The sequence below is a fragment of the Indicator indicator genome, chromosome 22, assembly GCF_027791375.1.
Source record: "Indicator indicator isolate 239-I01 chromosome 22, UM_Iind_1.1, whole genome shotgun sequence".
Taxonomy (NCBI): domain Eukaryota; kingdom Metazoa; phylum Chordata; class Aves; order Piciformes; family Indicatoridae; genus Indicator; species Indicator indicator.
In genome coordinates, this window is record NC_072031.1 from 5,322,250 (window position 1) to 5,346,010 (window position 23,761).

A 23,761-nucleotide genomic window follows, 5' to 3' on the forward strand; every position below is an offset into this window, starting at 1 on the left:
CAAATAGTCACAACAAAGCGGAGAATGCCTCAGCTGGGCCCTGGTAACAGCCAGGTCTGGCAATGGGGCTAGGGGGAAGGGCTGATTGCCCTCCTGGCACCATGGGATGGTCCCTGTGCTCCTGTGTCGGTCCAGTTGGCTAGTACTGCCATGGGAGAGGGAGCTGTGGGGTGTACCAGGTCCCCAAGACAGTGACAAGTCCCCGCTGCTGGCTGCCAGCCTGCTGCTTTATGAGGCCCCACATTGCCCTTTGCCCCAGCGCGGCCAAGATAAGGGGATGGGATCCACCACCTTGGACCACAGAGTAAACACAGGCTGCTGGCTGCTGCCAGTACCACGCTTCCCTGCTCTCCCTGCTGCCAGGGCAGAAGCTGCATTAAGCAGCAGGCCTTTGTCAGTGGTGGCAGGGACACCCCAGCAGTGGGTGGTAAAGGACACTGCACGCTCTGGTGCCTGGCAGGAGTCATTTATTCACTCATCCCATTGCCAGCTCTGACCCAGCAACTTCAGGTGCCCCAGTGCTGGCACTGGAGCCACCGAGTTTATCATTAACTGGGTGGCACGTGGCAGGACAGGGGCCCCGAGGGCCATGGTGGGGTCACAGCCCAGTGAAGGGCTCAGCTTCCAGCCCCAGTCGGCCTGGCTCAGATGGCAGCTCCCGCCCAGTGCCTGGCAGCTCCAACCCTGGCTCCACTGTCCAGTTGGCCAGGAGGTCACTGAAGTCAGGGGTGCTGGTGTGGAGGAGGCTAGTGGGGCCGGGGCCTGGCTCCCTCCAGAAGGAGGGTGGTAGCTTCCTCCGGTGCATGGGGGTGATGTGGCCATACTTCCTCTCCAGACGCTGTGTCTTGCTGCCAGCTCCCCGGGGTGGCAGGCACCGGTGCACGCCGTACTCGAAGAGCTCGGCCAGTGGCCCTAGCCGGTGCACAGTTGCGGGGCTGCCCTGCAGTGGCACAGCCTCGGGCTGGGCCTCAGCACGTTGGGGCGAGCTGCAGTCCTCGGGCATGCCAGGGCTGCCAGTGGCCTCTTCCTGTCCCCGCCGCCCGAAGTACCGCTGGATGTCACAGCTGATGAGCTCTGAAAACTTCAGGAGTCGTATAGTGGTCTCAGCAGCGCTGGGGATGGCCAAATCTGGCCTCATGCTCTCTTCCACTGCCTCTTCTTCATCCTCCTCCTCTTCCTCCTCATCCTCCTCAGAGAGGTCTGGAAAGTCTGGCTCAGGGCATGAGGGCAGCAGCAGGCCGTGTGGGAAGGGTGAGGGCAGCCGCAGCTCAGCCAAGGGCCGGATGACACCTGCGGCCATGTCAGCATGCAGGGGCACCCCAGGACCTGGACTCACCCTGTGGGCAGGGACAGCAAGGTGAGGGTGGCACACAGCCCAGAACCCTCCCTGACCCACAGGCCAGCAGTGGCACTTGGTCCTGAGGTGGCAGGGGGACAATGTTGTGCCATGCTATGGCCACAGTAGGGCAGCAGGGAATGTGCCCTGCAAGCTGAAGGGCACGGGCAGTGGGGATGTCCCCACCAAGCCATGAGATACAGGGCAGTGGAGATGTTCCCCATGGGACACGGGAGAGCAGGAATGTCCCCACTGAGTCACAGGACTTGGGGCAGTAGTGATGTCACCCCTGCCAAAGCCATCAGACTTGGGGTGGTGGGGATATCCTAACTAAACCCTGGGACATGAGGCAACAAAGATGTCCCTAGCAAGGCATCAGACATGGGGCAGCAGGAATGTCCTCACCAACACATGGGATGTAGGACAGCAGGGACATACCAACCAAGCATGCAACATGAAGCAGTGGGGATGCCCATCTGAATCCATGGGATGTGGGACAATGGGAACACTGCCAAGTCATGGCATGTAGTGCTGAAATGATGTCCTGGCTGATTCATGGGACATGGGGCAGCAGGGATGTCCCATCTAAGTCCTGGTATGTAGGTCAGTGGGGACATCCCCCTGAGCCATGGGGCAGCAGAATATTCCCCTTCACCCTGGGCCAATGCATGGAGGTGAATGGGGCTCAGCAATCTGTCACCCTGTGCTGAGCCCCTGGGATGCTGAGGCCCTGGGATGCTGAGCCCTGTGCCCTGGCCACACAATGGCTCTGCAGGTTTCTTTGTGGTGGAGTGAATCTGGCCACCTCTCTATGCTATCCTGTTGGGCTCTGGCCACCACTGGGTCTTATTGAGCTGGGTGAGACCCCTCTGTAGTTAGTGCTACCTGTGCCCTAGGGTCCCCCAGCCCTGTTTTGTTGCTGAACATCCCTGGCCATGAGCCTAGGACTGCCATCACCCCAGCCTCGGTTCCAAAGTTAGTTTTGGGGTAGGAGACTATACCTGGGGGGACAAGTCCAGCTCCTGCCACACCGTGCATGGCCCTGCACCCAGCCTGAGATAGCATCGTTGCCATCTGCGAAGTCACCTCACGTCCTTTTCTTGTGCCGTCCCCACCGCCGTGACCCCCGCCCCGCCTCTGTGCTGCCCTAGAGCAAGTTGGGGGAGGTTCAGCTTCCAAGGCACCGCACACGCCCAGGCTGTGAGGAGAAGGCAACGGGGCCACCCCAATGGCAGAGCCAGCCCCACTGTCATCCCTAGCTGGAGAAACACCCCGGGTACAGGAGGGCATCCCCCGGGCCCGTGGCGCGGCACTCACCTTGGCGCTGCCGCCCGGCCATGCATAGGCTCCCGCGCCGCTCCCCCTGCCCGTCCCTCCACCTGGGCCTGAAGTATTTATAGCGGAGCAGCGAGCTGCCGGCTGGCAAATATTTGGTGGCTGTATTGTAATAGTAGCCTCGGTAAACAGAGCCGCGGTTTGCTTTAGCACCCAGCAACGGGAGAGCGGCGCGGGGAGGGACGGGGGACGGAAGGCAGGGCTCACCTTAATGGTTCACTAGCCAGGGGATTCTGAAGTGTTGTTCCTGTAAATTCACCAATTAAATCGGCAGCCCCAGCTGCCAAACTGCCCGCACACTTGTGCCGAGGGCTCTTATCTTCCCGCTGATTGGAGGCGAAATCAAGCTTTGTCAAATAGGCGTAAAATTAAATTTCATGCTATTTTGACTCCTGGAGTAGGGATCTTGTGAAGAACACGCTGCGGATCGAGCCGTGCCTCTGCAAACAGGCGCTGCCACTGCAGCAGCCAGAGCCTTTCAGGAGTGGGCACAGGGCTCCCTGACTAGCCCCGGGATGGGGTTTGGGACCTTTCAAGGTGGCAAGACATGGCCCAGATGGCACAGACAGTGTAAGAGGTGCTTCACTGTGCTGTGCTCCCTGAGGGCTGGTGGTTCTTGCCAGACAGCACCTGTGGATGCAGAGATGGGGACATGCTGTGTGGAGGGCTGCTGGGTGAGACCCACAGTGGGGACATTGCTAGAGACAGCAGCAGTGTCACTATCAACAACGTACTGAGATGCCCCATGCCACCGCTATGGATGGCTGTGCCGGCCCACAAGGGATTGAGGACAGTGACAGTGGTGAGCAGCTTGGGAACTCCCAGGCACCATTTGTGCATCATCAGTGGGACAGGCCAGTATGTACACCTGGGGCTGCCATCTGGGGCAGTGCAGAGCATGGCCATGGGACACAGATGGCTGCGAACTGGAGGTGGCTGGGTGATGTGGGGTGGCTGGGGACAGAGAGAATTCAGGGGACACAGGAAAGCCTGCCTGTTACAGCTGGAAGGCACAGGATGGCGTGGGCCTTACACAGTGCCTGGATCCTATTACCAACCATGCTGGGAACACTCTAAGAGCAGGGGCCATCATGCTTGAGGACAGCCAGAGCCCTGTTCCACAGCTGTCCTGTGCCCCTGCTCTTGGGGTGTTCACAACTGGTCTGCTCCCCTGGGGTTCCCCTTGCCACCCTGCCCTAAGTCCCCTTCAACCCATGTTGAGCATCCCAGTCAGACATGGGGTCTGCAGCCACTTGCATTGTGCAGCACTGGTGAGGAGAGTGCCAGCCTAGGCATAGTTGTCACCCACACCCCTCCCCAGGCCAGCAGCTCTAGGGGCACCCTGTTGGGGGGCTGAGCTGGGCACTGGCTCTGCAGTGCTCCCCCTCCCCTCTACAAACACTCACACTGGCAATGCCAGGGTGGGAGCAGCAGTCGTCCTGCCTGGGCACTGCTGGGCAAACACGGTGGGTGGGAGCTGATAAGCCACAGGCACCCTTCAATCTGCTCCCTGACGTCACCGCTGTTGCCTGCCTGCTCAGCACAGCCTGGCACAGCACAGCTTGACACAGCTCTGCATGGTTTGGCACTGCTTGGCATGGCCTACCATGGCCCGGCATGGCTCAACATGACTTAACATGGGCTGGCATGGCTTAGTATGGCCCGGTATGACTTGGCACAGCTCAGCATGGGCTGGCATGGCTTGGTACAGCTCAGCAGCTACTGGGCCCACATTTGGCCAGCCCGGGGAACAGGTGCCAGGGCACTCAGGGTCAGCACCGTTGCTGGGGGCCAGGCTCATGGCAGCGTTCAGGAGAGAAACTAAGCAGTGGGCTCCCCAAGCCCATTTCGCGGCCTATCGCCTCCTCAGCCGCCGCTAACGCGCTATCTCCCTAACGCGGGGAAGCCAGCGCCCCAGGCGCCCACCCACAGGCCGGGCCCTTCGGCGCCAGGGCGGAGCGCAGCACAGCAGCTGCTTGGTCCCACCAGCCCCTGCGCCGCCCAGCCCCTCCCCGCCGGAACTACCGGTCCCGGCATGCCGCGCGGGGGCGGGAGGGGCTGTTTCCGCCCGGCGCCTGCTGCGTGTTGTCGCTGCTGCTGAGGCCGGAGCCTTCGCCGTGGCTGTCGCCGCCGCCGCCCAGGCCTAAGCCTAAGCCCAGGCCGGAGCCACTCTCACGCCGCGCCCCGCGGCCCGGCTGCGCACTCGCCATGTCGGCCCAGGCGCAGATGCGGGCCCTGCTGGACCAGCTCATGGGCACGGCCAGGGACGGTGAGTAGGGACGGGCGGGGCCTGCAGGAAACGCCGCGGCCTGGCGGCCGCCTCACCGCGCGCGGCCGGGCCCGGCCCGACCGCTGCCTCGCTCCGGACCTGCGGCGCGATCGGCTTCCTCTCGTGCCGGGGAACGCGGCGGGCCCGAGCCGGAGGCCCAGCCCGCCCCGCAGGGGCCTTGTCCTGGCCCTCGCCGAACGAGAGTGTGCGAGGCGGCCACCTGGGCGGGCCGGTGGAGCGGGCCCGGGCCTTGCCGCGCTAAAGAGCGGCCTAGCGAGCTCGGCACAGGGAGCACGGTTAGGGGTAGGGCTGTCCGGCGGAGCAGCCCGCCTCGCCCCTGGCCCTAGAAAGCGGCCGGCGCAGCCCGGCCTCCGGGAGGAGCCCGCTGCTCCGTGCCCTGGCTGCCGCAGAGAGGCCATAGGGACAGCTCCGTGCCCAGGCCGCGCCGCACGCACGGAGGCATGTAGGTAGGTGTGCCCGCGGGAGTCGGCCGTGGTAGTTGTCCAAGAAAAGAACTATGACAGCCTGTGCAAAATACGTTCCCGCTGCCGTTTGTTATCTCCCTTCTGCGACTTGCCGAGTCCTTAAATTCTCGTTGGCACGTTAGCAGGGCTGTGCAGGTCCTTTGCACTTTGTTTCGTAAGTGAATAAGTGCTTTTCTATCTTTGTGTGTTGAGTTGCTATTGAATTGCTTCCCATATTTTTATTTCATACAAACTGAACAATTGTGGCCCCTCTATTTTATTTATAAAGGTTCAGTGTATCTTTGCCTGCCTACATCAATCTGCAAGGGAGTTGCAGAAAAGCCTCATGTTCATCGAGCCGTGAGTCACAACCAATTTTTAAAGCTGTTATAACAAAAAAAAAAAAAGTGTTTGCTTTTTTTTTCACCAGTAACTTTAAAAGTGTAGCTTAGAAGGAAAAAAAAAAAAGAGAAAAAGAAAAAAAAAACCAAACCATTTTCAGTAGACACAACATTATTCCTGGATGCTTGCAAATCCTAAATTTATATTCATAATTTAGTATTACACAGACCTGTGTGGTATACACAGATGAGCTTTAAAATTGTCACATACCATTGCCACTTTGCCTTTACTTTTATGTATCATTCCCCTGACTTCCTTACTGCAGGTGTGGGCAAGAAAACTTTTCCTTTAAAACTTTTCAACAGTGGGCATAAAATTCTGCAGCTGAGGTCTTGAAGAATGCAGATGGGTATAGTATATGTTGGAGCTCGCAGTGTGTATTGACTAACTTTGTTTCTCTTTGGATTTTGTTACTCTTTTTTTTTTTTTTTGGCTTTTCTGATACTGTCTTGTTTAAGTGGCTCCTGAGTGTAAAATGTTTCCCGAGGGTGGGACGTGGGTGGGAAGGACTCTTCCTGTGCCAGGCCAAGAGCTGTGAGGTTTGGCTTTGCACAGGCCTTGCAAAGCACACAGCAGATATGGTTTGCAAACCAAATGGATGCCGAGCTGTTAATTCTCAGATGAGCAAAGAGCAATCACCTATAAGAACTGTCCAGCACAGCCTTGTTCTGTGATTTGTGGCCCTCCAGTAGCATAGGTTTTGGTATGTCCTGCCCCTTCCTCACAGTAAATAAGAGGGAAAGAAAAAAAGGCAAGGTTTTGGCTGCAAGCCAGCCTGTCTGTCTCCTGTGTTCTCTTCTGGCTGTGCTGTCTCTTTATATGGATGACAGGCCTTGGACGTTGCTTGGCTCACCAACACTGTTTAACGTGGTGTACTGGATGAATAAACACTAAAATAACGTTTGTTGCCAATTCAAAGTGTTCCAGAATATCCTTTTTTTTTTTTTTTTTGGAGTAATTTTGGGGAGCAGGAACACCAAGTATTTTAATCTGCATATTGAGGTGAAATGCTGATGCCGTCGTCTCTGTGCTCTTATCATTCTCCTAATGGCTCTTTATTTAAAACCACAAATGAATTTCAGGAGATGAAACCAGACAAAGGGTGAAGTTCACAGACGATCGTGTTTGCAAGAGCCACCTCCTGGATTGCTGTCCTCATGATATCCTGGCTGGAACAGTAAGTATATCCTCTGCAATAAGGGATTCTGGGTAGGCAGTCACTGGGACAGCTCTTCAGGGCTCAGCTGTGCATTGTGGGTAACTACCAGGAGAGATCAGGCTTTCTGTGCCCAAGGAGCAGTCACAATTCTAATTCTACTTTCTGTAACCTGTTCATGAAACTACTGAAATCAGGAGCTCTCAGAATTCGCTTTGTGGTGTGGGGTTTTTTTTGTTTGTTTGTTGTTGTTTTTGTTTTTGTTTTTTCTCTTTTTCCCTCACAATTACACATGAAGTTTTGGTATTATTTCTCTTTTTGCAGCTTGAGGTGGTTAGGGCCTGAATCTTGTCCTGTGGAGGTCTCAAGACAGCGAAACTGCTGTCCTGGGCACAATGGTTCATTGCTGCATCTTCAGGGTAGCAAGCTTTTTTTATCAGCTGCTACAATCCTTAGATCTTGGAGCTTTTCAGTCTCCTCTCTCCAACCACAAGGTATTTCCCTGATGGAGTGGCAGCTTTCTCATGGTAGCTGATGCAGTAATGGCAGGTTACAGCTCAGGCTGACTTTGTCTGTCGAGTTAGTCTGTCTGAACAGTGTGTCACTGCCCAAGTAGGCTCCTTCCTGCTGCCCTCTGGGGACAGAGCTGGCCAATTCTCAAAGGTTTGGCTCACATGAGCAAAAAGTGACGTGGGCTTTTGACAGTGAGATCTTGTGAAGTGTTCAGCTCAGGCACCCAGATGAAAGCTGCAGGCCAGGTTTCAAATGAAAACACTGCAGTTCTTCTGGGATGGTTGCTGTGTGACAGAACTGCGGGATGGATATTTGAAATCCATCTGTACCCTTGCTGTTTGACACTAAATGCTGTGGTGATTCACATTGTCCATCCACTTAACGTGATTGTTGGAAGATACTGTCATCATTTATAGCCCTTCCTGCTGGTGTTTCAGGAGGTGGCTTTGACACAGGGTTACCACAACAGGCAGGGCTGACACTCCTGTTTGTGTCACTGTGATATCAGGACTCTGTGGCAGCACTTGCAGAAGGAGTTTTAGCAAAAGCTTGCCTCAGTTCTAAGTGCTCTGAATTAAGCTTCTGAATGGCTGCTCTTGCAGAGTAAAATTGGAAGAGTTGAATACCTCCATAGCTATTTATTTTTCATTAATTTGAAGCTCATATATGTTTTCCAGCCATCGTTCCATCAGCCTTCATCTCATTTCCCTTTCAGAGTTTTAAAGCTGCTTAAATGACCTTCCACCCACCTCCCTCTCTCGTGCAGGTCACTCTGGGTAGGGTATATTTTTGGCACGAGATTCTAAACAGCTTTTTTTGGGCCCAAAGGGTGTGACGATGCAGGCTGCCTTCTGCCTCTGCTGGCATCTTTACAGGAAAAAGGTCAATAGTGAGGTGAGGGGGTTCACCTAAGTGATGTGGAATTAGTGCTGAAGCATGGAGGTCCAGGGTGTCAGGTCAGATGGCCTATGAGTCTCCTAGGGCAGAGATGCACAGTGAGAAATCCATTTCTCATGCTTCTGGTGTAACTGTCCTCAGTGAGCTCTCTTCCTTCTTGCTGGGGAATTTTGCACAGAAACCTCACACGGTAGCAGGAAGGAAAACATCTTCTACCCAAGTGGTCTTGTGGATCGTTCAGATAATCTTGTGGTGGCCTTTAATTGACTGTGGAGCTTTCTACACTGCCATCAGCAGGCTTTTAGGAGCAAGAGAAGTGGTGGTGGCACAGAGCTGTGTTGAAAGGACATGTGATGTCCAGAATGGGGACAGCATTTCAGCTGTCAGCAGTACCAGCACAGCATGGATGTGGACTGGAACGTGCAGGCTTTCCTCGTGATCTCTGTCAGGTTCACAGGCATCTCACTGTGCTCCAAAGGAAGAGCTGTGTGGGTGAAGCAGCCTCAGCTGTATGGGGTAGCATCCATTCCTGGATGGGTATTACTGCAGAAATTAGGATCTTGGGTCTTTCTGGAAACTTCCACCAGATGCTCCCAGCCTTCTGGCATGCCCTGCACCTGCAGGCATTGTTCCTTCTTCATCCTTCATGTATGTAGATATTCTGTAGTGGGAAGCTGATTGGGGACAAGCAGGAAGTTGGATCCCTTGGATAGCTGTGCTCAGTAAGATGTGATGGAGTCCCATTTGCTGACTTTCAGGTGCAGACTAAGAGAAGGGGTCCAGGCTGTAAGGAAAGCTCTGGAATACTCCTGGGAGCTGCAGGAGACTTGATGTTTGCTCTGTGGAGGCACACCAGTGTTACTGGTCAAGAGAACTATAATTTTAATGTGCCTTGTTCTTGTGATTGTTGATTTTTGGCCCCAGAAACTTTTCTAAACTTGTCACTAAACAAGCTCCGATGGTTCTCTTTTTGTCTCCATGGGGAAGGAGGAGAATTCAGGGAGAACACAAGCTAGTTCAGCATGCCTATGTGCTGTTGTCAGGGGAGCTGTCAGGTAGATCATTAGTGGCCTGCACTGAATTAGCTCTGTAGCTAATGTTGAGCATAATTCTGTCAGTGGAACCATTGTAGCACCTTCAGAGATGGCTTCAGCTGGTGGTAACCCTCCCAAATTTTAGCTTCACTAATAAGCAGACAGATGAGTCTGAAAGCTGCACAGGTAGGATTCAGGGGATTTACTGTGTCCCTTACTGGGAGTTGGGAGTGAGCTGAAGTCTGCAGGCTGCAGAATTGTTTCATGGCGGTCTGTGTTTTCCTTTTTCACTTGGGCAAAACTGTGCATCTCTGATTACAGTTAAAGAGCCTTCCTCATGGAAATGGACTGTGCTGAAATAGCAGTTTAGTGGAGGTCATAAGAGAAACCTCAGGATGTGGATTGCTCAGCAAATGTGAGCAGGACTAATTATCACTGCCATCTAAATGTATGAAATCTTTGGTGTGGGGGGAATTAAGTCTTAACTCAAGCTCTGCCAGTTCCTGTATTACAAACCAGCCATGGGTGTAGACTGGAGCAAGTCACAATCATCTGGAAGGGGTGAATATTCACTGGGCTTCCTTGGGACAAGGGGATTCTTGAGTCAGAAGGGCTGCACATCTTGCCCAAAGTGAGCAATGCCTGGGGAAATCTGCATGCACCTAGATGACCTTCAAGGGCATGGAGGAAGACATGAGGTTTGTATGCTGATGAGACTCCAGTGTTCCCCACCAGAGGAAGAGGTTGAAGGATTTGTTGTCGTTTCACAACGATGAAGAGTTCTTGGTTCTCTGGTTCTTGCTTTTGGCTCTTCATTGCCTCTCTGCTCTGCGGAGACCTCATCTGCAGTGCCGGGGTCAGCTCTGGGGTCTTCAGTACAGGACAGACAGAGACCTCTTGGAGCAGGGCCAGAGGAGGTCACTGTAATGATGAGAGGGCTGGAAGCCCTCTGCTGTGAGGCCAGACTGAAAGAGTTGGGCTTTTTCAGCCTGGGGAAGAGAAGGCTCCAGGAAACCATCTGTGGCCTTTCAGGACTTAAGGGGCTGAGCAGAAGGCTGGGGACAGACTTTTGAGCAGGGCCTTTTGTGACAGGACAAGAGGTGATGGTTTGAACTAAAAGAGGGATATTTAGACTAGACAGAAGGAAGATTTTTTTACAATGAGGGTGGTGAGAGCCTGGCCCAGGTTGCCCAGAGAGGTGGGAGATGCCCCATCCCTGGAACCAGTGCAGGTCAGGTTGGTTGGGGCTCTGAGCAACCTGCTCTAGTTGCACATGTTCCTGCTGACTGGAAGGGGATTGGATTAGATGACCTTTGAAGGTTCCTTGAAACCTAAAGCATTCTGTGATTCTGAGGCTGTGGCTCAGTTTGCAAGAAGAGTTCAGATAAGAATACTTCTGATCCATGCCAATCACATCTAATGTGGCTGTTTCCTCCCCCTACTGGAAAGGGTTCTCAGTGGAATAACCATAAGAATAAAAGATGTAAATTAAGTTGTGGAAAGTTGTTTCTGTGGTAAAACATGAGTAGCTTGCTAGCATTCTTGGAGGGTCTTGTCTAGAGGTGAGCTTTATCAAGCTCTGAAAGTACTGAACGCTTTTTTTTGTTAGATATTAAATTCCTACAATTAGCTCAGCAGGACTGTTCCTGAATACAGTGTCTGTTTCTGTAGCCTTCTAGTGCCTATGGCCTCCTATTTCTAGTAAATCTAAGCAAAATGAAGAAGATTAAATAGTGACAAGTCATCCGGAGTTATTTTCTTTGTTTAAACCAGAAAAGCTAAGAACACAGGTAATTGTTGAACCCCGGAGCATTACTTGGAGGAGCTTACTTTAGTTGCTTTGCTTCATTCTCATGACTTCCACTGCTGCTGTCTGCATACATTGTTTCACTTAGGTGTCCCCAGCACCCCCAGCTCTAGTCAGTGATGTTCCACAAGGATTCTGTGTTTATCCCTTGATCCCCATTAGCTGTATTTAGCTTTTTCCTGCAGTTCATTGGGCATCTGTTGTGCTGTTTGCACCCTGTGATAGGACAAGGGGCAATGGATATAAACTGCAGTACAGGAAGTTCCACCTTGACATGAGGAGGAACTTCTTCACTGTGAGGGTCACAGAGCAGTGGAACTGCCCAGAGAGTCTCATTCTCTGGAGATTTTCAAGACCCATCAGATGCATTCTTGTGTGACGTGCTAGATTCTATGGCCCTGCTCTGGCAAGGGGTTGGACTCGATCTCCAGAGTTCCCTTCCAACCCCTAACATCCTGTGTGGTCCTGTGTTCAGGTTTGGGCTCCTTTGGACTGGTGGTGACTGGGAGAGAAGAGGATGACTGGCTGGGGTGTTCCTTCATTGGCTGACGTGTACCCTGCCATTCATACTATGGCTCACACGCAGGCCTTTATTTTTGGCTTGCAAAATGTCACATTCTTCCCCTATTTTAGGAACAAGAGAAATGTTCTCTTCCATACTGATAGTTGAGATGCAATGTCCATGTTTTGAGAGTGTAATTAACTTCATGTGGCTGTTAAATACTAGGTTGAGGAAAAATAGGTTCTAAGTAGTATGGAGTGCAATGGGAGTGAAGGGCAGCATACAAGGCAGAGCTTTCTGGGCAGGGAGATGCTCTCAAGAAGCCTCTCATTAGATGGGCTTGTGTATAGGAATGAACTCAGGGCAGGTTCTGTAATTCCAGGCTGCAGCTGGATGTGGGAAGGAGATAGCTGTAGAATTAGGAGTCCGTTCTTGCTGAGCCTGGGGTTGTGCTTTGCTACTGGCCATAGGCCTTCTTCCCTTAAGCCCACTTGTTCTTGCCAGGAAGCGTTCTGTGTTCCATGGTTTGCTATCTTTCAGTGTCTTCCTAGGCCTCATCCTGACACAGAGGTGCTTTTCCAGGCAAGCTTTAACCAGAGTGCAGAGCTGGGTGTTCTGCTGTGCTCAAGCTCTATAACAGGAGGGGTGCCTATTGAGGCACTTGCTGCTGCAGCATCCTGTGCCTTACTGACTCCCTCCCAGCCATTTCAAGGGCTGTGCTGTGACCTAGAGCAGAGTTATTACAGGATTCAAAGCGTTTGAGGAGTTTTAATGTTGTTCCAGGAACACCTGAAAGAGTGGTTCTAGCGAGTATGTTGTTTCTCTGGCTAGTTCTGTCCCTTGTAGGTGAAGAGAAAGCTCCTCTTCCTCAAGAGGCTGTATTTTGATGAGACTCAGTTGGTAGGAGCTAAGTATCTGCTGGGTTTTGCCATAAGAAGGGGATCTCATGTTAATGTTCCCTTTTCTGTTCCCCAGCGAATGGACCTGGGCGAGTGTACCAAGATCCACGACTTGGCCCTGCGAGCAGATTATGAGATCGCGAGTAAGGAGCGCGACCTGTTTTTTGAGCTGGATGTGAGTATGGACACTTGGTTACTGCTGTGGGAACTGCCTCTTGAGGTTACTTGGCTGAACAATAGAACTCAGTAGGCATTTCAGCCAAATGTGTTACCTGACAAGAACATGCAGCCCATTCCTGATTGCTGGCTTGATGGCTGACTTCAAATTGCAAAAGTAATTATAGCTCTTGTAACCCCACCAGTCCAGCTAGCTGGGAGGCTCCTCTGGCATTCCTTGCGTCCCACACCTCTGCTCTGTACCAGGTCGTTGTAACCTGGTGGCCTGTCCCAGAAGGAGATCTGACATTAAAAGCTTTCTGCTCGGTTTCACTTTTGCCAGATTAAGCTTTCTGTAATGGAACAAATCAACTGGAAGAACAATTCTGTCTTCCCTTTTCATGTTATTCTGGTGCTTTTGTCTTTCTGCCTGTTGCTCATGCATTGAAATTTCCAGTGCGAAGCAGTGAGCATTCTGTTGTGTGTCAGAGTAAAGGAACCGTGTCAGGTTCCAGACAAGTGACAGGCTTAAGGCTGGGATCAAATTTTACACTCCCTGCAAAGTCTGATATTTTTCTTTGAGGCATATGTCTTTGAGGTTGTTTGTATGTTAGGGATTGCACCAATGAGCTGTTTGCTGTCAAAACAGAGAACACCTTTATCACAATTCCCTGTCTGAATATGCAGGCGATGGATCACCTGGAATCCTTCATTGCAGAGTGTGACAGGAGAACAGAACTAGCCAAGAAACGCCTGGCTGAGACACAGGAGGAGATCAGTGCAGAAGTGTCTGCAAAGGTATTATCCTGGTTCTGCAAGTCTGTACAAGAGCACTGTTAGTCTCTTGTCTCTGACGCCACTGACAATGGGAAGTCAAACCCCACAAGGGCTTTGTGGATTCCAGCCATCCTCCTCAAATGCTGCACTGCTCCTTCTTGGGACAGACTTACTGGTTTAAGTGAAGTTGCTTTAGTATGGCAATGAAACTTACTGCTTTCCCCTCACACTATTCTACGGTAACAGATGGCTTAGAATAGGAAATCCATCCCATGGCTGGTGTCTTCTCACTTCCTCTTTGGAAATTTGCTTCACTGGGACAACACAAAGCATTTCTGAAGCTGGTTTCGTGGACTCTCTCATGTCCTGTGAGCCAGAAATGGTTCAGTGTTTACAACAGAGCTGGTGATGTCCTCTCTATGTTTAGTTTCTCTCTGTTGTGTCTGTGCCTGCCTTGCCTATACTTAGAATCATAGAAGTTTGTTTGAAAAACCTTTAAAGATCATCTTCAAGAACTGCTTTTATTAAGCAATATTTTTAGAGGAAAGGGACCAGTCAGCCTGCATCTTTAGCAAGTTTTTTCTCTCAATAAAAAATGCACTGTTTTCTATAGGCAGAGAAGGTACATGAGCTGAATGAAGACATTGGAAAACTCCTAGCTAAAGCTGAACAGCTGGGAGCTGAAGGAAATGTTGACGAGTCTCAAAAGATCCTGATGGAAGTGGAGAAAGTCAGAGCAAAAAAGAAAGAGGCAGAGGTATGGTGTTGATTGTCTTATAAGTTGTAATAGTGGGCTGAGCTGGGCTGAGGCTGTAGCAAACAGCTGAGGGATTCCTGCCTTGTTTCTGATGTTTCAGCATCTCCTTTTTCCGTTCCAGCCATGTGTCAGCAAGCAGTTGGCAGTGCAGTGTCACAGGTTAAGAAAGGTTTTTTAGAAACTTCTATCTTGTGAAGAGAGCTAACTGGAGCAGGGGGAATTCGTCCTCTGAAGTGTTTGGTCACTAGCTGTTTGCAGGGCCCTAGACTCTCAGGTCAGCTGTGCTCACAGAATTTTGTACAGCACCTTGTTTAGACTGAGGGTGGACATTGATTCTTGAAAGCAGCAGAGCAATTCTTTGTAGAGTTTTCCCTGAAGGGTTGTGACTGTGTGAGCATTCCTTGACATTTGTGTGGGTTTTTTGCCTCCCTTCAGGAAGAATACAGGAATTCAATGCCTGCCTCCAGTTTCCAGCAGCAGAAGCTGCGTGTGTGTGAAGTCTGTTCAGCATATCTGGGACTCCATGACAACGACCGGCGTCTTGCTGACCACTTTGGAGGCAAATTACACTTGGGTTTCATTCAGATTCGTGAGAAACTGGATCAGCTGAGGGTAATCCTGCCTGTTTAAACCTTCTCTTGTAGTTCTGAAGATGTTTAGCTTTTTCTAAATTAAATTGATACAGGATTCTTTGCAGAGTGCTTGTAAAAGCCCAGAAATTTCTGACTGCAGAATGTCTGAAACTTCAAAGGGAGGTTTGCATGGCCTCAGGTATTCTGTAAATTGTGGGTAACTGAGTACCTTAGAACAAGCCAAACCAGACCCCTGCTGTGATTTCCTGAGAACGTTGGTACACTCACCTGTATTTTTCTCATCAACATGGCTGAAATTTGTCTCCCTGGGTTTTTTTTTTGACTTTGAGAGCTCTTAAAGAAATGCTTGTACTGAAGTTTCACACAGTGCTGTCAGTGAAGATTTTCAGTAGCTGAAGCCATCAGAAATGTTCTGGAATGGTTTGTAATGGAATTGTGGTACAGGCCTGGCTTGCAAACAGAGACCTTTAGCATGCTGGAGGAAGAGCTGTGATTACTGTGCTGCCTTCATTAGGACAGCACAAGTCAGTGCCTTGGTAGATCATTGGCATGAGGCCAGAGCACTGTTCATTGTGTATACCCATGGTGATAACAGTCCTTACCTGAAAGCTTATGGGCTTGTCTTTTGGAGCATGGGCACTCAGAGCAGAGTGGGGAGGGAGTGCACTGCTGTGTGTTGGTGCTTGTGAGGAAATGCAGAACCTTGATGGTGGCCTTGATGAGCAGAATGTTCTTTGTCTTACTGCTTTTGTCCTGCTCCCTGAATAGTCCCTCTGCAGATCTCTCTGACATGTAACTCTGTCTGAAATGAAATGTGAACTCTTTTTCTAGAAAACGGTGGCAGAAAAGCAAGAGAAGAGAAACCAGGATCGTTTGAGACGGAGAGAGGAGAGGGAGCGAGAGGAGAGAATGGGCAGACGGTAAGTGGAAGCCAGTAAATGGCTTGTGAAGTGGGTTTGAAATACTCTGATCCTTGTGTCTGAGCACTGCAGGAAAGCAGCAGCTGCTTCTGGAGCAGCTGCTGGACATGCTGCAAGTGCTGCATGAGCACCCTGGCATTCAGTTCAAGATGAAATCAAGCATGAGTGACTGCACAGGTAGTGGTTTAACCTCCTGTGTATAGCTGTAGTCTCTTCAAGCTTATATTGCTCTAATTTCTGTCTTTGAGAATCTGCATAAAATACCCTTCTCTAGTGCATCTGAGTGGGAAGGCTCCAGATGAGCGAGGGCTGACTCTGCTCAGAAGACACTAGTCTTGCCAAAATTCCCTGCACAACCACGCTTCCCTCCTAGGCTAGGAGGTGGCAGCAGAGTGGAGCTGGTGTCTGTAAGCCAGGTGCCAGGCTGCCTGTCTTGCTCTGAAACATTCCTACAATAACAGGTGCTCTGGGCACAGTTTTGGAAAATGCTTCCTAGGGGATCTGAGAGATCTCAAGGAGTGGCTGCTTCTGATTATTGTGCCCATGTGTCACCTGTTTCTATCCATGAACATTGGGAGTGGCTGGAACATTGATGTTCCCAGGATGAGCTCCTCTTCCTTTGGCCTGCTGAACTGGAAAAACAACTTCTTCTTTCCTTGAACAGGGATTTTATGTCAAGAGCTCAGTTAAACAGCCTGGTGCAGAGAGGGTGGTTGTTTGCAGTCGTCAGACAGAGGAAGTGGCCAAGCAGGAATGCTGTTCTTATTGTCACAGCATCTCCCCAGTTACCTGACTTGGGACCTGGTTTAAAGGCCATGGTGGTCTTAGGTCAATGGTTGGACTCAATCGTGGAGGTATTCTCCAAGTGAAATGTTTCCATGTTTCAAATTTTCATAGGTTTATTAATTTGTCAACTAAATTGATTTCCACACAGGAACGAGTGAACTGGGCTGTTTGCCCTAGTGGTAAACAAACAAATCCTGTGTGTGTTTGCTGGGGGCTGCTGGTTACCCAGTGATCCCTTAAGACAAATTCTATGGTGACATGCTTGGAAGCGCAGACCTTGATATTTGCTCTCGGGATACACCATTAGGGTGTGATGCAGGGACAAAAAAAGAGGGAAAACTTCTCTGGACATCAGTCGTCTACTGTCTCCTGTTGTAGACTGATGGCAGACCAGTAAGGAAAGTGCTGTTTCATTGAGTGCTTCCTGAAGTCTGGGGAGTGATATCAACAGTTTGCTGTGCATTGGGCTGCTCAGCTTGTAATGTGGAAGGGTAGCCAGGCTTTTCAGGGGCTGTAGAAGGGCTTTGTGTAAATGTGTGCACTGGTGATGGTGAATAAAGTGATGAGGAAAAGAACATTAAGAAGTTGGAGTAATTACAGCCACCACCAGAAGAACTGAGCTGCCTGCCAGGCATCTCCAGGAGGTGCTGCTGCTCTGTCAGGTTCTATTCCATGAAAAAGAGGTGTGTGGCTACTGCTTCCCTCTCCTGGTTGATCAGCTTTTCATTTGATGATCCTGTTGCTTCAGCTCATGGTTCAATAGCCTGACTCTATGTTCAGCTTCACCTTGTTTACAGCCCTCCTACCTGACTTCCTTTCTAAATGTTGTTTTTTTTAAATTCCTATTGTGATTGAGGAATCCCATTTCATGATGAAATCACATTGATTCTTCTAGTCCTGGCTTATCTAGGTATGGTTTTAAATTACTTTATTAAAAGAGAGGCTTCACTGTTGCCATTTAAAGTTGTCTGTTCCAGTGCTGGAGCCAGCTTCATGGCTGTGTACATGGAACCCCCTGAAAGTCTGTGTGCAGAGAGGGGGTGGGAGCCGCCAGAGCGGGTATCTAAGTCATACAGCCACGTCTCAAAGCCAAAAGAGATTGTTCTGACAGTGTGTGATGTTGTGGTGTAAGCTGGCTCTGAAATGTGGCAGTAGAGAAAGAGGGGGAGGGAGTATCTTACATGGTGAGTAGTATTTGAAGTGGTGCTGAGTAATGGAGCTTCAGAAGTTGAAAGACTTGTGACATTGTTACGTGCAGCCTGTCAAATGCTAATGCTTACAGTGCTGAGCTGAGAGCGAGCTCTGGAGTGTGGAAGTGCAAGAAAGAACAGTGAAGCCTGGATAATTCTAAGTGGCTTTCTAAGCCTGTGGTGAAGGATTTTCATCGTATCTCTCTGTTACTTCCCAGTAACTGGTCTTCTCTTGCATCTGTGTCCCCTGTGTTTTTCCTAGCTCGTCTTTCCCAAACAGGGAAGAAAATAATTTGTGGAAATTTCCTTCTAATGTTCATTGAATAAATATGAGTGAGGGCAAGAGGAAATGGCCTCAGATGAATGCATAAATTGCACCAGGGGAGGTTTAGGTTAGACCTTAGAAGAAACTTCTTCACTGAGAGGGTTCTCAAAGACTGGAACAGACTTCCCAAGGAGGTGGTTAAATTCCCATCCCTGGAGGTGTTTCAGAGAGGCAGAGACCCTCAACCACGCTGAGGGCCATGGTTTAGCACCAACCTCCGTAGAGTTAGAGAATGATTGGCCTCCATGATCTTAAAGGGCTTTTCCAGCCGTAGTGATTCTATGAGAAAATGCTGGTTTCCCTTTATTCAAACCTTCTTAATGTGCAGCAGCTACCTCAAAAACCAAAATCAGAAAACTTGTCCTGTGTCTGTCTGACTAGTTGTTAGCCTGCAGAGGATGAGGAGTAGGTGATGTGTACACAGCAAACTTCAGCATCAGAAAGATTTGTTCTGGTGTTTTATTAACAGAGGCTGAATTGCTTTGTGGACCTTCTCTGTTCTGACAGAACCTCTGCACATAGAAATTGGTACTTCTACAAAGCTCTTGCAGTTTTGATGAATTCCTATCCCCCCTGTCCCCTAAACTGGAGATAATGAAATGCTTTAGGGGGGTTTTGGTAGCTTTTTTTATAACTGACATATTACTTGGGGTATTGTATCTCTATAAAGAGCTGCCAGGGTGGTGGGTTGTTCTGTTGAAAAGCTTGCTCCTCATGCCTTCTCTTGCTTGACTTTTCTTTCTAGGTCTGGATCAAGAAATAGAGATCGTCGACGGTGAGTGTGCACTTCTAGAGTTCTCTCAAGTGCTTGCTTGTGTTTCTATCTAACTGAAGTTTTTCTTGGGTCTCACAAATGGAGCTCACTCAGTGCCCCAGTGTTTGTTTTGTTCCCTGAAAGAGATGAGAGCAACCCCTTGAGCACCTCAGCGGTGTTTCATGTCACCTGTGGGGCTGTAAAGCAGATACTGGCTTGCCTGGTCAGGGCAGAGGGTGCTGTGTGCTCCAGAGTGTGAGTCCAAGAATGTACTCAATGCCTTTTTCAATAAATGTCTAATAGACTCTGAAATGTGTCTGTTACCTATCTGTCAATGTAAAAACAGATTCAAGATTAAAACTCCCCCCTCACCTCTGTGAAGAGCTTGGTTTTAAGGTGGTCATGGAGATCCTCCTCTCTACCACTTTCTGTATACACTAACATCCTTTGGTTGGTTTTTAAAGCAGATTGAAACAAACCTGCTTCTGACATGCTGCACTGACAAGGGAGACTCTTCTGGCATTCTGCCAGATGAGTGGTGGCACTTCCATATGCCACTTCCTTTGGCCTCTCTTCTGATTCCACAGGCCTGGCTCTATGTGAGGCACTGCTGGCAAATGCTGCTGTAGCCATGAGCAGGTGCTACAGTACTGGTGAGGGCTTACAGTAAAGAAAGCTTACCCTGGGGCATTGTCTTGATAGCTCTGAAAAGGAAAGGTCCATTTCCAGTCTCAAGAATGGATTTGTTTGAAAACCTTAAAAGACTTTCTGCTTTTGTTTTTCTTTCATTAAAATGAAACCTTCCAGTTTCTGCAAATACTGGAACTTTTTGGAAAGTATTAAAGTCAGAGACTTCAACAGGAAGGCATGAGCTAAGATGAAAGCAATAGCCATAGTCAGGTACCCAGGGACTCAAATGGGAGTTTCCTGCTGTCCTTTGTGAACGGATTTTTATTTCATGCCTTTCAAACACTGAGAGGAGGCAGGTGCCCACCCCGAGGGTGCTCTGCCCTCTGTGTGGTGGGGATGTGGCTGGGGGGTGACTGCTGGTGCTTGGGGTATCTGTTCTTTGGGGATGTCTGGGAGATAGGTTCTATATCCATATCTGATGCACTGCTGGGCTGAATCTGAGCCAATGGGTGTCCTCCTCAGGTCACGGTCTCGGGACAGGAGGCGAAGGCGCTCGAGGTCAGCTTCCCGTGAACGGCGGAAGTCTCGCTCCCGGTCCCGAGACCGACACAGACGCCACCGGAGCCGTTCCCGCAGCCACAGCAGAGGTCACCGACGGGGGTCCAGAGACAGGAGTTCAAAACACAAGTAGGTATTGCTGACATGAGTGCTTTGGAAAGGGCATCCCAATGAGTGTCCCCAGGCCCTCAAAGCAAGCAGGAGTGCGATAGGGTTCTCAGGAGCTGCAATTTCCTCTACTGGCTCCTGGGCTGCAGCACAATTTCCCAACAGCCATTCATGGAGCAGTAGGGCAGTAACTGTACAGCAGATCTAGGAAGTAGAACTGGCTCTCTGATTTGAAGTGCTGAGCCTTGAGGAATTGCTGGTTCTCTTGTATGAGAAGAGCACAAAGGCCTGCTTGAGCTAACTGAGCCTCCCTGGGCCTGTAAAACCCAAGTCACTGAGAGGCACCTTTGATGTCCCATTTCTGTGGTTACCAGCTGCTTCCCAGCTGCTTTCTCTGTGCTAGCATGGGGAAGGGTGGGTATGATTTGGGATCTCTAAGGGAAGTTTGCCTCTAGGAGCGTGCTGGAGAGAGAGAAGTCCTTAGGAATCTGCACTGAAGGGAGGGAAAGAGGCAGCTAGGAGTAGTGTAGTGTTCTCCTGATACTGAGGAGAGGCACCACAGCCTGAAAAAGGGTTTTAAGGCTCTTCCGAAAATCAGCAAAACACCTGCTATGTTGGAGGATGGCTGAGGCAAGCATATGTAGGAGTATTAGAAAAACTGAGAGGAATCATCATGTTTCTTTACAGCCCTTCTAAGCCCTGGAGCAAGTCTATCACCAGGTGCTTGCTGAAGTTAGATCTTGCATTTTTTTAAAGACTCCTAATTAACAAGGGAGTGACCTGATTAGGCACCACTACCAAAGTACAATCCTAGAAGCAATCCTACTGTTGTATGTCTTGTGTCACTTTAGCTAAGATTTTAAGGACTGATGATGAAGGGGAGGGAAATAACAGTCTGAAAAAATAAGTGTTAATAATTGAGGGGGGGTGTAAATACTGTTGATTCTCCAATGGCTAAGATACTAAAGTCCTTTTTTAAATCTGTCTTGAACATGAAAATTAAAGAAAAGAAGTTTGGACAATTAGGAAGTGAGGAAGACCCTGTATTAACTATTACTAAAGAGCAGGTAAGGGATGATTTCAAAAACCTTGAACACCTTCAAATCAGCCCATTGAGGTGGTAGGGGCATTGCTTAGGTGCCATACTTCACAGAATGACTGAGGCTGGGGAAAGCCCAGGGTCAGGTTAAGAACAGAAAACCAAGAGAATGAACAGAAAAACCCTGTTCCCTGAAAGTGTAGCTTCTGGTGTCACTTTGAGAGTTAAGGAAGCTTGCATTCAGGTTCTGCAGGTCTGGGGTGTCACTTGTGGGAGGAAACAGAGTGTAGGATCTGGAGGTCTCAGGGAGGGAGGACTGCAGGCAGCAGGTGTTGTGGGAACAGAAGAGTTAGTATCAGATAGACTTATGTTGTGGTCTGGTTAAATGACACAATTTAATGGCAATGAAATGGCTTGTGTGCTACAGAGGGCTGTGAGGTTTTAATGTATCAATTGCATAGTATTTCCAAGCCTTAAAATTGGCATGAATGAGAGCTGGGACCTCTGCGGTACCTGTCAGCTCCTCCTCTTTTAAAGGAAAAGCCATGGACTGAGTCCTAGAGTAAAATGCAGAGTGAGCCTCTGCCTAGCTCTGAAGGGGTGCAGATGCTACAGCCTGTTCAGGACCAGGACCCTTTAAAGGTTGCTAGTCAATAAGCTGGTGTGAACCACAGGAAACCAGCTGTTTCAGGGGGACCCAGCATGAAGCCCTCTGCTTAACTGTGTGGGCATTGAAGCACTGCTGGAAATCTGTACTTGTCTTTTGGGCAGGCTGCAAAAAAGGTTTGCCCTTGTTGTGGGCTGGAAATACAAATTCTCATCATCTTGGCTTTGGACCCAGGATGCTGCCAAGGACCACATTTGTCAGGACATGGATAATAATCTCAGGGCTAAGAAAGCATTTGAGTCCAGGGAAGGCAGCTGGTGCTAAGAGCAACTGAGCAGAAAGCAGCTAGCTTAGAGTGCAGTGGAAAATGGCTCTAGAAGAAACACAGCTGAGTGATAGAGAAGGAAGAAATTGCAGGCATGTTAATAAGGCCTAGTAAACCAATAAGGGGCCCAGGAAAGAGCTTGGAGAGTCCATGTGGGAACAGCTTGGAAGAGTCATTCTGAGGAGGGAGTAACAAAGGCTGTGGGGTGCACTTGGCACTCCCAAACTGGTATTCTAGATAAAGCTGAGAGAGGGCTTAGAGTTGCTGTCTTGAGGGACACCACTCCCAGTATCACAGTGCCTAGGCAAATGTCTGTAAGAAACCTGTATTAAGCCACAGCCCTGCTAGGGACAGATGTTGTACTTTTGTGCATATTTGAAAGCTCTTTTAGTTGTGAAGCTTACAGCGCTGGTTTGCTTTGTACTTCAGATCTTCTAGAGATCGATCTTCAAGAGAAAAGTCACGAGACAGAGAGAGAAAAGAGAAGAGCTCTTCTGAGAGGCGCCATGAGAGCACAAATGGCAAATCTCGTTCCAAGAGATCAGAAGAGAGAGAAGCTGGCGAGATCTGAACTCAAACCGATCTGTGTTGCACTGTAAATAGTCCGATAAACATTCTACACAAAGCCTAAATTCCCCATTTATATTTACTGAATACAACTCATCTTTTGTAGTTTGGGATTTTTATTGTTTGGCAGATAGCTGTGAGTTTGTAGAGACACAGAGTTACGTACTGTTTAACAGGGGGTTGTTTCAGTAGGAAATAAATAAATCCGGACGGATTGTTCTCCAGAGCAGGCTAGTGGCTGGTGCACTGTGTTTGTCCTGGCGCCCAGCGTGCTCGGAGCTGCCCTCAGGCTTGTAATGCTTCAGCCCTTTCCAAAAGATCTACCTGACCCTCTGTGAGCAAGCCAGTAGTGCTGGTTCTCAATTAATTTCTCCTTCTGTTTATGTATGTTAAAAGAAATTCAGAAGTGTTTTGGTTGAGGGATTTTTTTTTGTTTGTTTTTTTTCTTTCTTCCTTTTTAGCGCTTAGCCACTTCATTTTTATGTCTCCAGCATTAGGTGGGGGGTGCCTCAATGTTCCAGTTAAGTCAAGACAGACAAAAAATTGGCCCTGATTTTGAAAGCTGTTCTTTGTGAGGATGGCCAAATCGGCTGGAGCACATTCCTAAGGCGGGCTTAAATCTGTTTTAGTACTTTTACAGATCAAAGACCACAAGGCAGTGGAAAATCTGGACTGATTTCTTCTGTAGAGGAGTTATAGCCACAGCTAGTCTCCCTGTTTACTGTGCACTCCAGGGTCAGAGCTTCCTCTGTGGAGCTTTCTGACTCAGGAAGAAAAGGACAAAAAAAAAAAAAAAAAAAAAAAAAAAAGGGGGGGGAGGAAAAAAAAAAAAGCCTTTATGGATGTTTTTCCAGGCCAGTCAGGCAGAACATGGCTAAAGTGGCTCAGGATGGAGCAAAAGGCAGGGGCAGGGCGAGGAAAGGATTCGCAGTTTTGGTGTGGTATTGACACACCTGCTGTGTCCTAAGGCGTGTGGCAGGAATTTGCATATTGTAACTAGCTTATTTGTAACTATGTTTATTTTAGACCAGGGGAGGAAGGCTCCTGTGCTGGGC

The 23,761-nt window shown here is 49.6% G+C and overlaps 2 protein-coding genes across 4 annotated transcripts; one reads left to right on the forward strand and one right to left on the reverse strand.

The window, feature by feature from the left end:
- Nucleotides 1–598: 598 nt before the first annotated feature.
- On the reverse strand, nucleotides 599–2,679 carry PERCC1 (proline and glutamate rich with coiled coil 1). The gene is made up of 2 exons (XM_054391357.1): nucleotides 2,654–2,679; nucleotides 599–1,337 (listed from the first exon to the last, which is right to left on the reverse strand). Exons 1-2 carry the CDS (start codon nucleotides 2,677–2,679, stop codon nucleotides 599–601), a joined length of 765 nt encoding a protein of 254 aa, XP_054247332.1.
- Nucleotides 2,680–4,879: 2,200 nt separating this feature from the next.
- On the forward strand, nucleotides 4,880–23,436 carry LUC7L (LUC7 like). 3 transcript variants are annotated; one of them, XM_054391365.1, is made up of 10 exons: nucleotides 4,880–4,940; nucleotides 6,889–6,983; nucleotides 12,691–12,789; nucleotides 13,458–13,568; nucleotides 14,161–14,304; nucleotides 14,740–14,916; nucleotides 15,729–15,817; nucleotides 18,864–18,893; nucleotides 20,025–20,189; nucleotides 22,539–23,436. In XM_054391365.1, the coding sequence occupies exons 1-10, from the start codon at nucleotides 4,880–4,882 to the stop codon at nucleotides 22,708–22,710; spliced, it is 1,143 nt and encodes a 380-aa protein (XP_054247340.1). In that variant the 3' UTR covers nucleotides 22,711–23,436. The 3 variants fall into 3 exon arrangements, with proteins under 3 accessions (XP_054247340.1, XP_054247341.1, XP_054247342.1); XM_054391366.1 differs by having other exon boundaries at nucleotides 22,569–23,436; XM_054391367.1 differs by lacking the exon at nucleotides 22,539–23,436 and adding an exon at nucleotides 21,174–21,224.
- Nucleotides 23,437–23,761: the final 325 nt, after the last annotated feature.

What these genes read in the sequence shown, in the direction of transcription:
- LUC7L (XM_054391365.1), top strand. Translation starts at nt 4,880, where the DNA reads ATGTCGGCCCAGGCGCAGATGCGGGCCCTGCTGGACCAGCTCATGGGC. An exon ending in AGAAACTGGATCAGCTGAGG is followed by an intron (nt 14,917 to 15,728) that starts GTAATCCTGCCT and finishes CTCTTTTTCTAG; the next exon opens with AAAACGGTGGCAGAAAAGCA. An exon ending in AGAAATAGAGATCGTCGACG is followed by an intron (nt 18,894 to 20,024) that starts GTGAGTGTGCAC and finishes TGTCCTCCTCAG; the next exon opens with GTCACGGTCTCGGGACAGGA.
- PERCC1 (XM_054391357.1), bottom strand. Translation starts at nt 2,679, where the DNA reads ATGCATGGCCGGGCGGCAGCGCCAAG. An exon ending in GGCCGGGCGGCAGCGCCAAG is followed by an intron (nt 1,338 to 2,653) that starts GTGAGTGCCGCG and finishes CCCTGCCCACAG; the next exon opens with GGTGAGTCCAGGTCCTGGGG.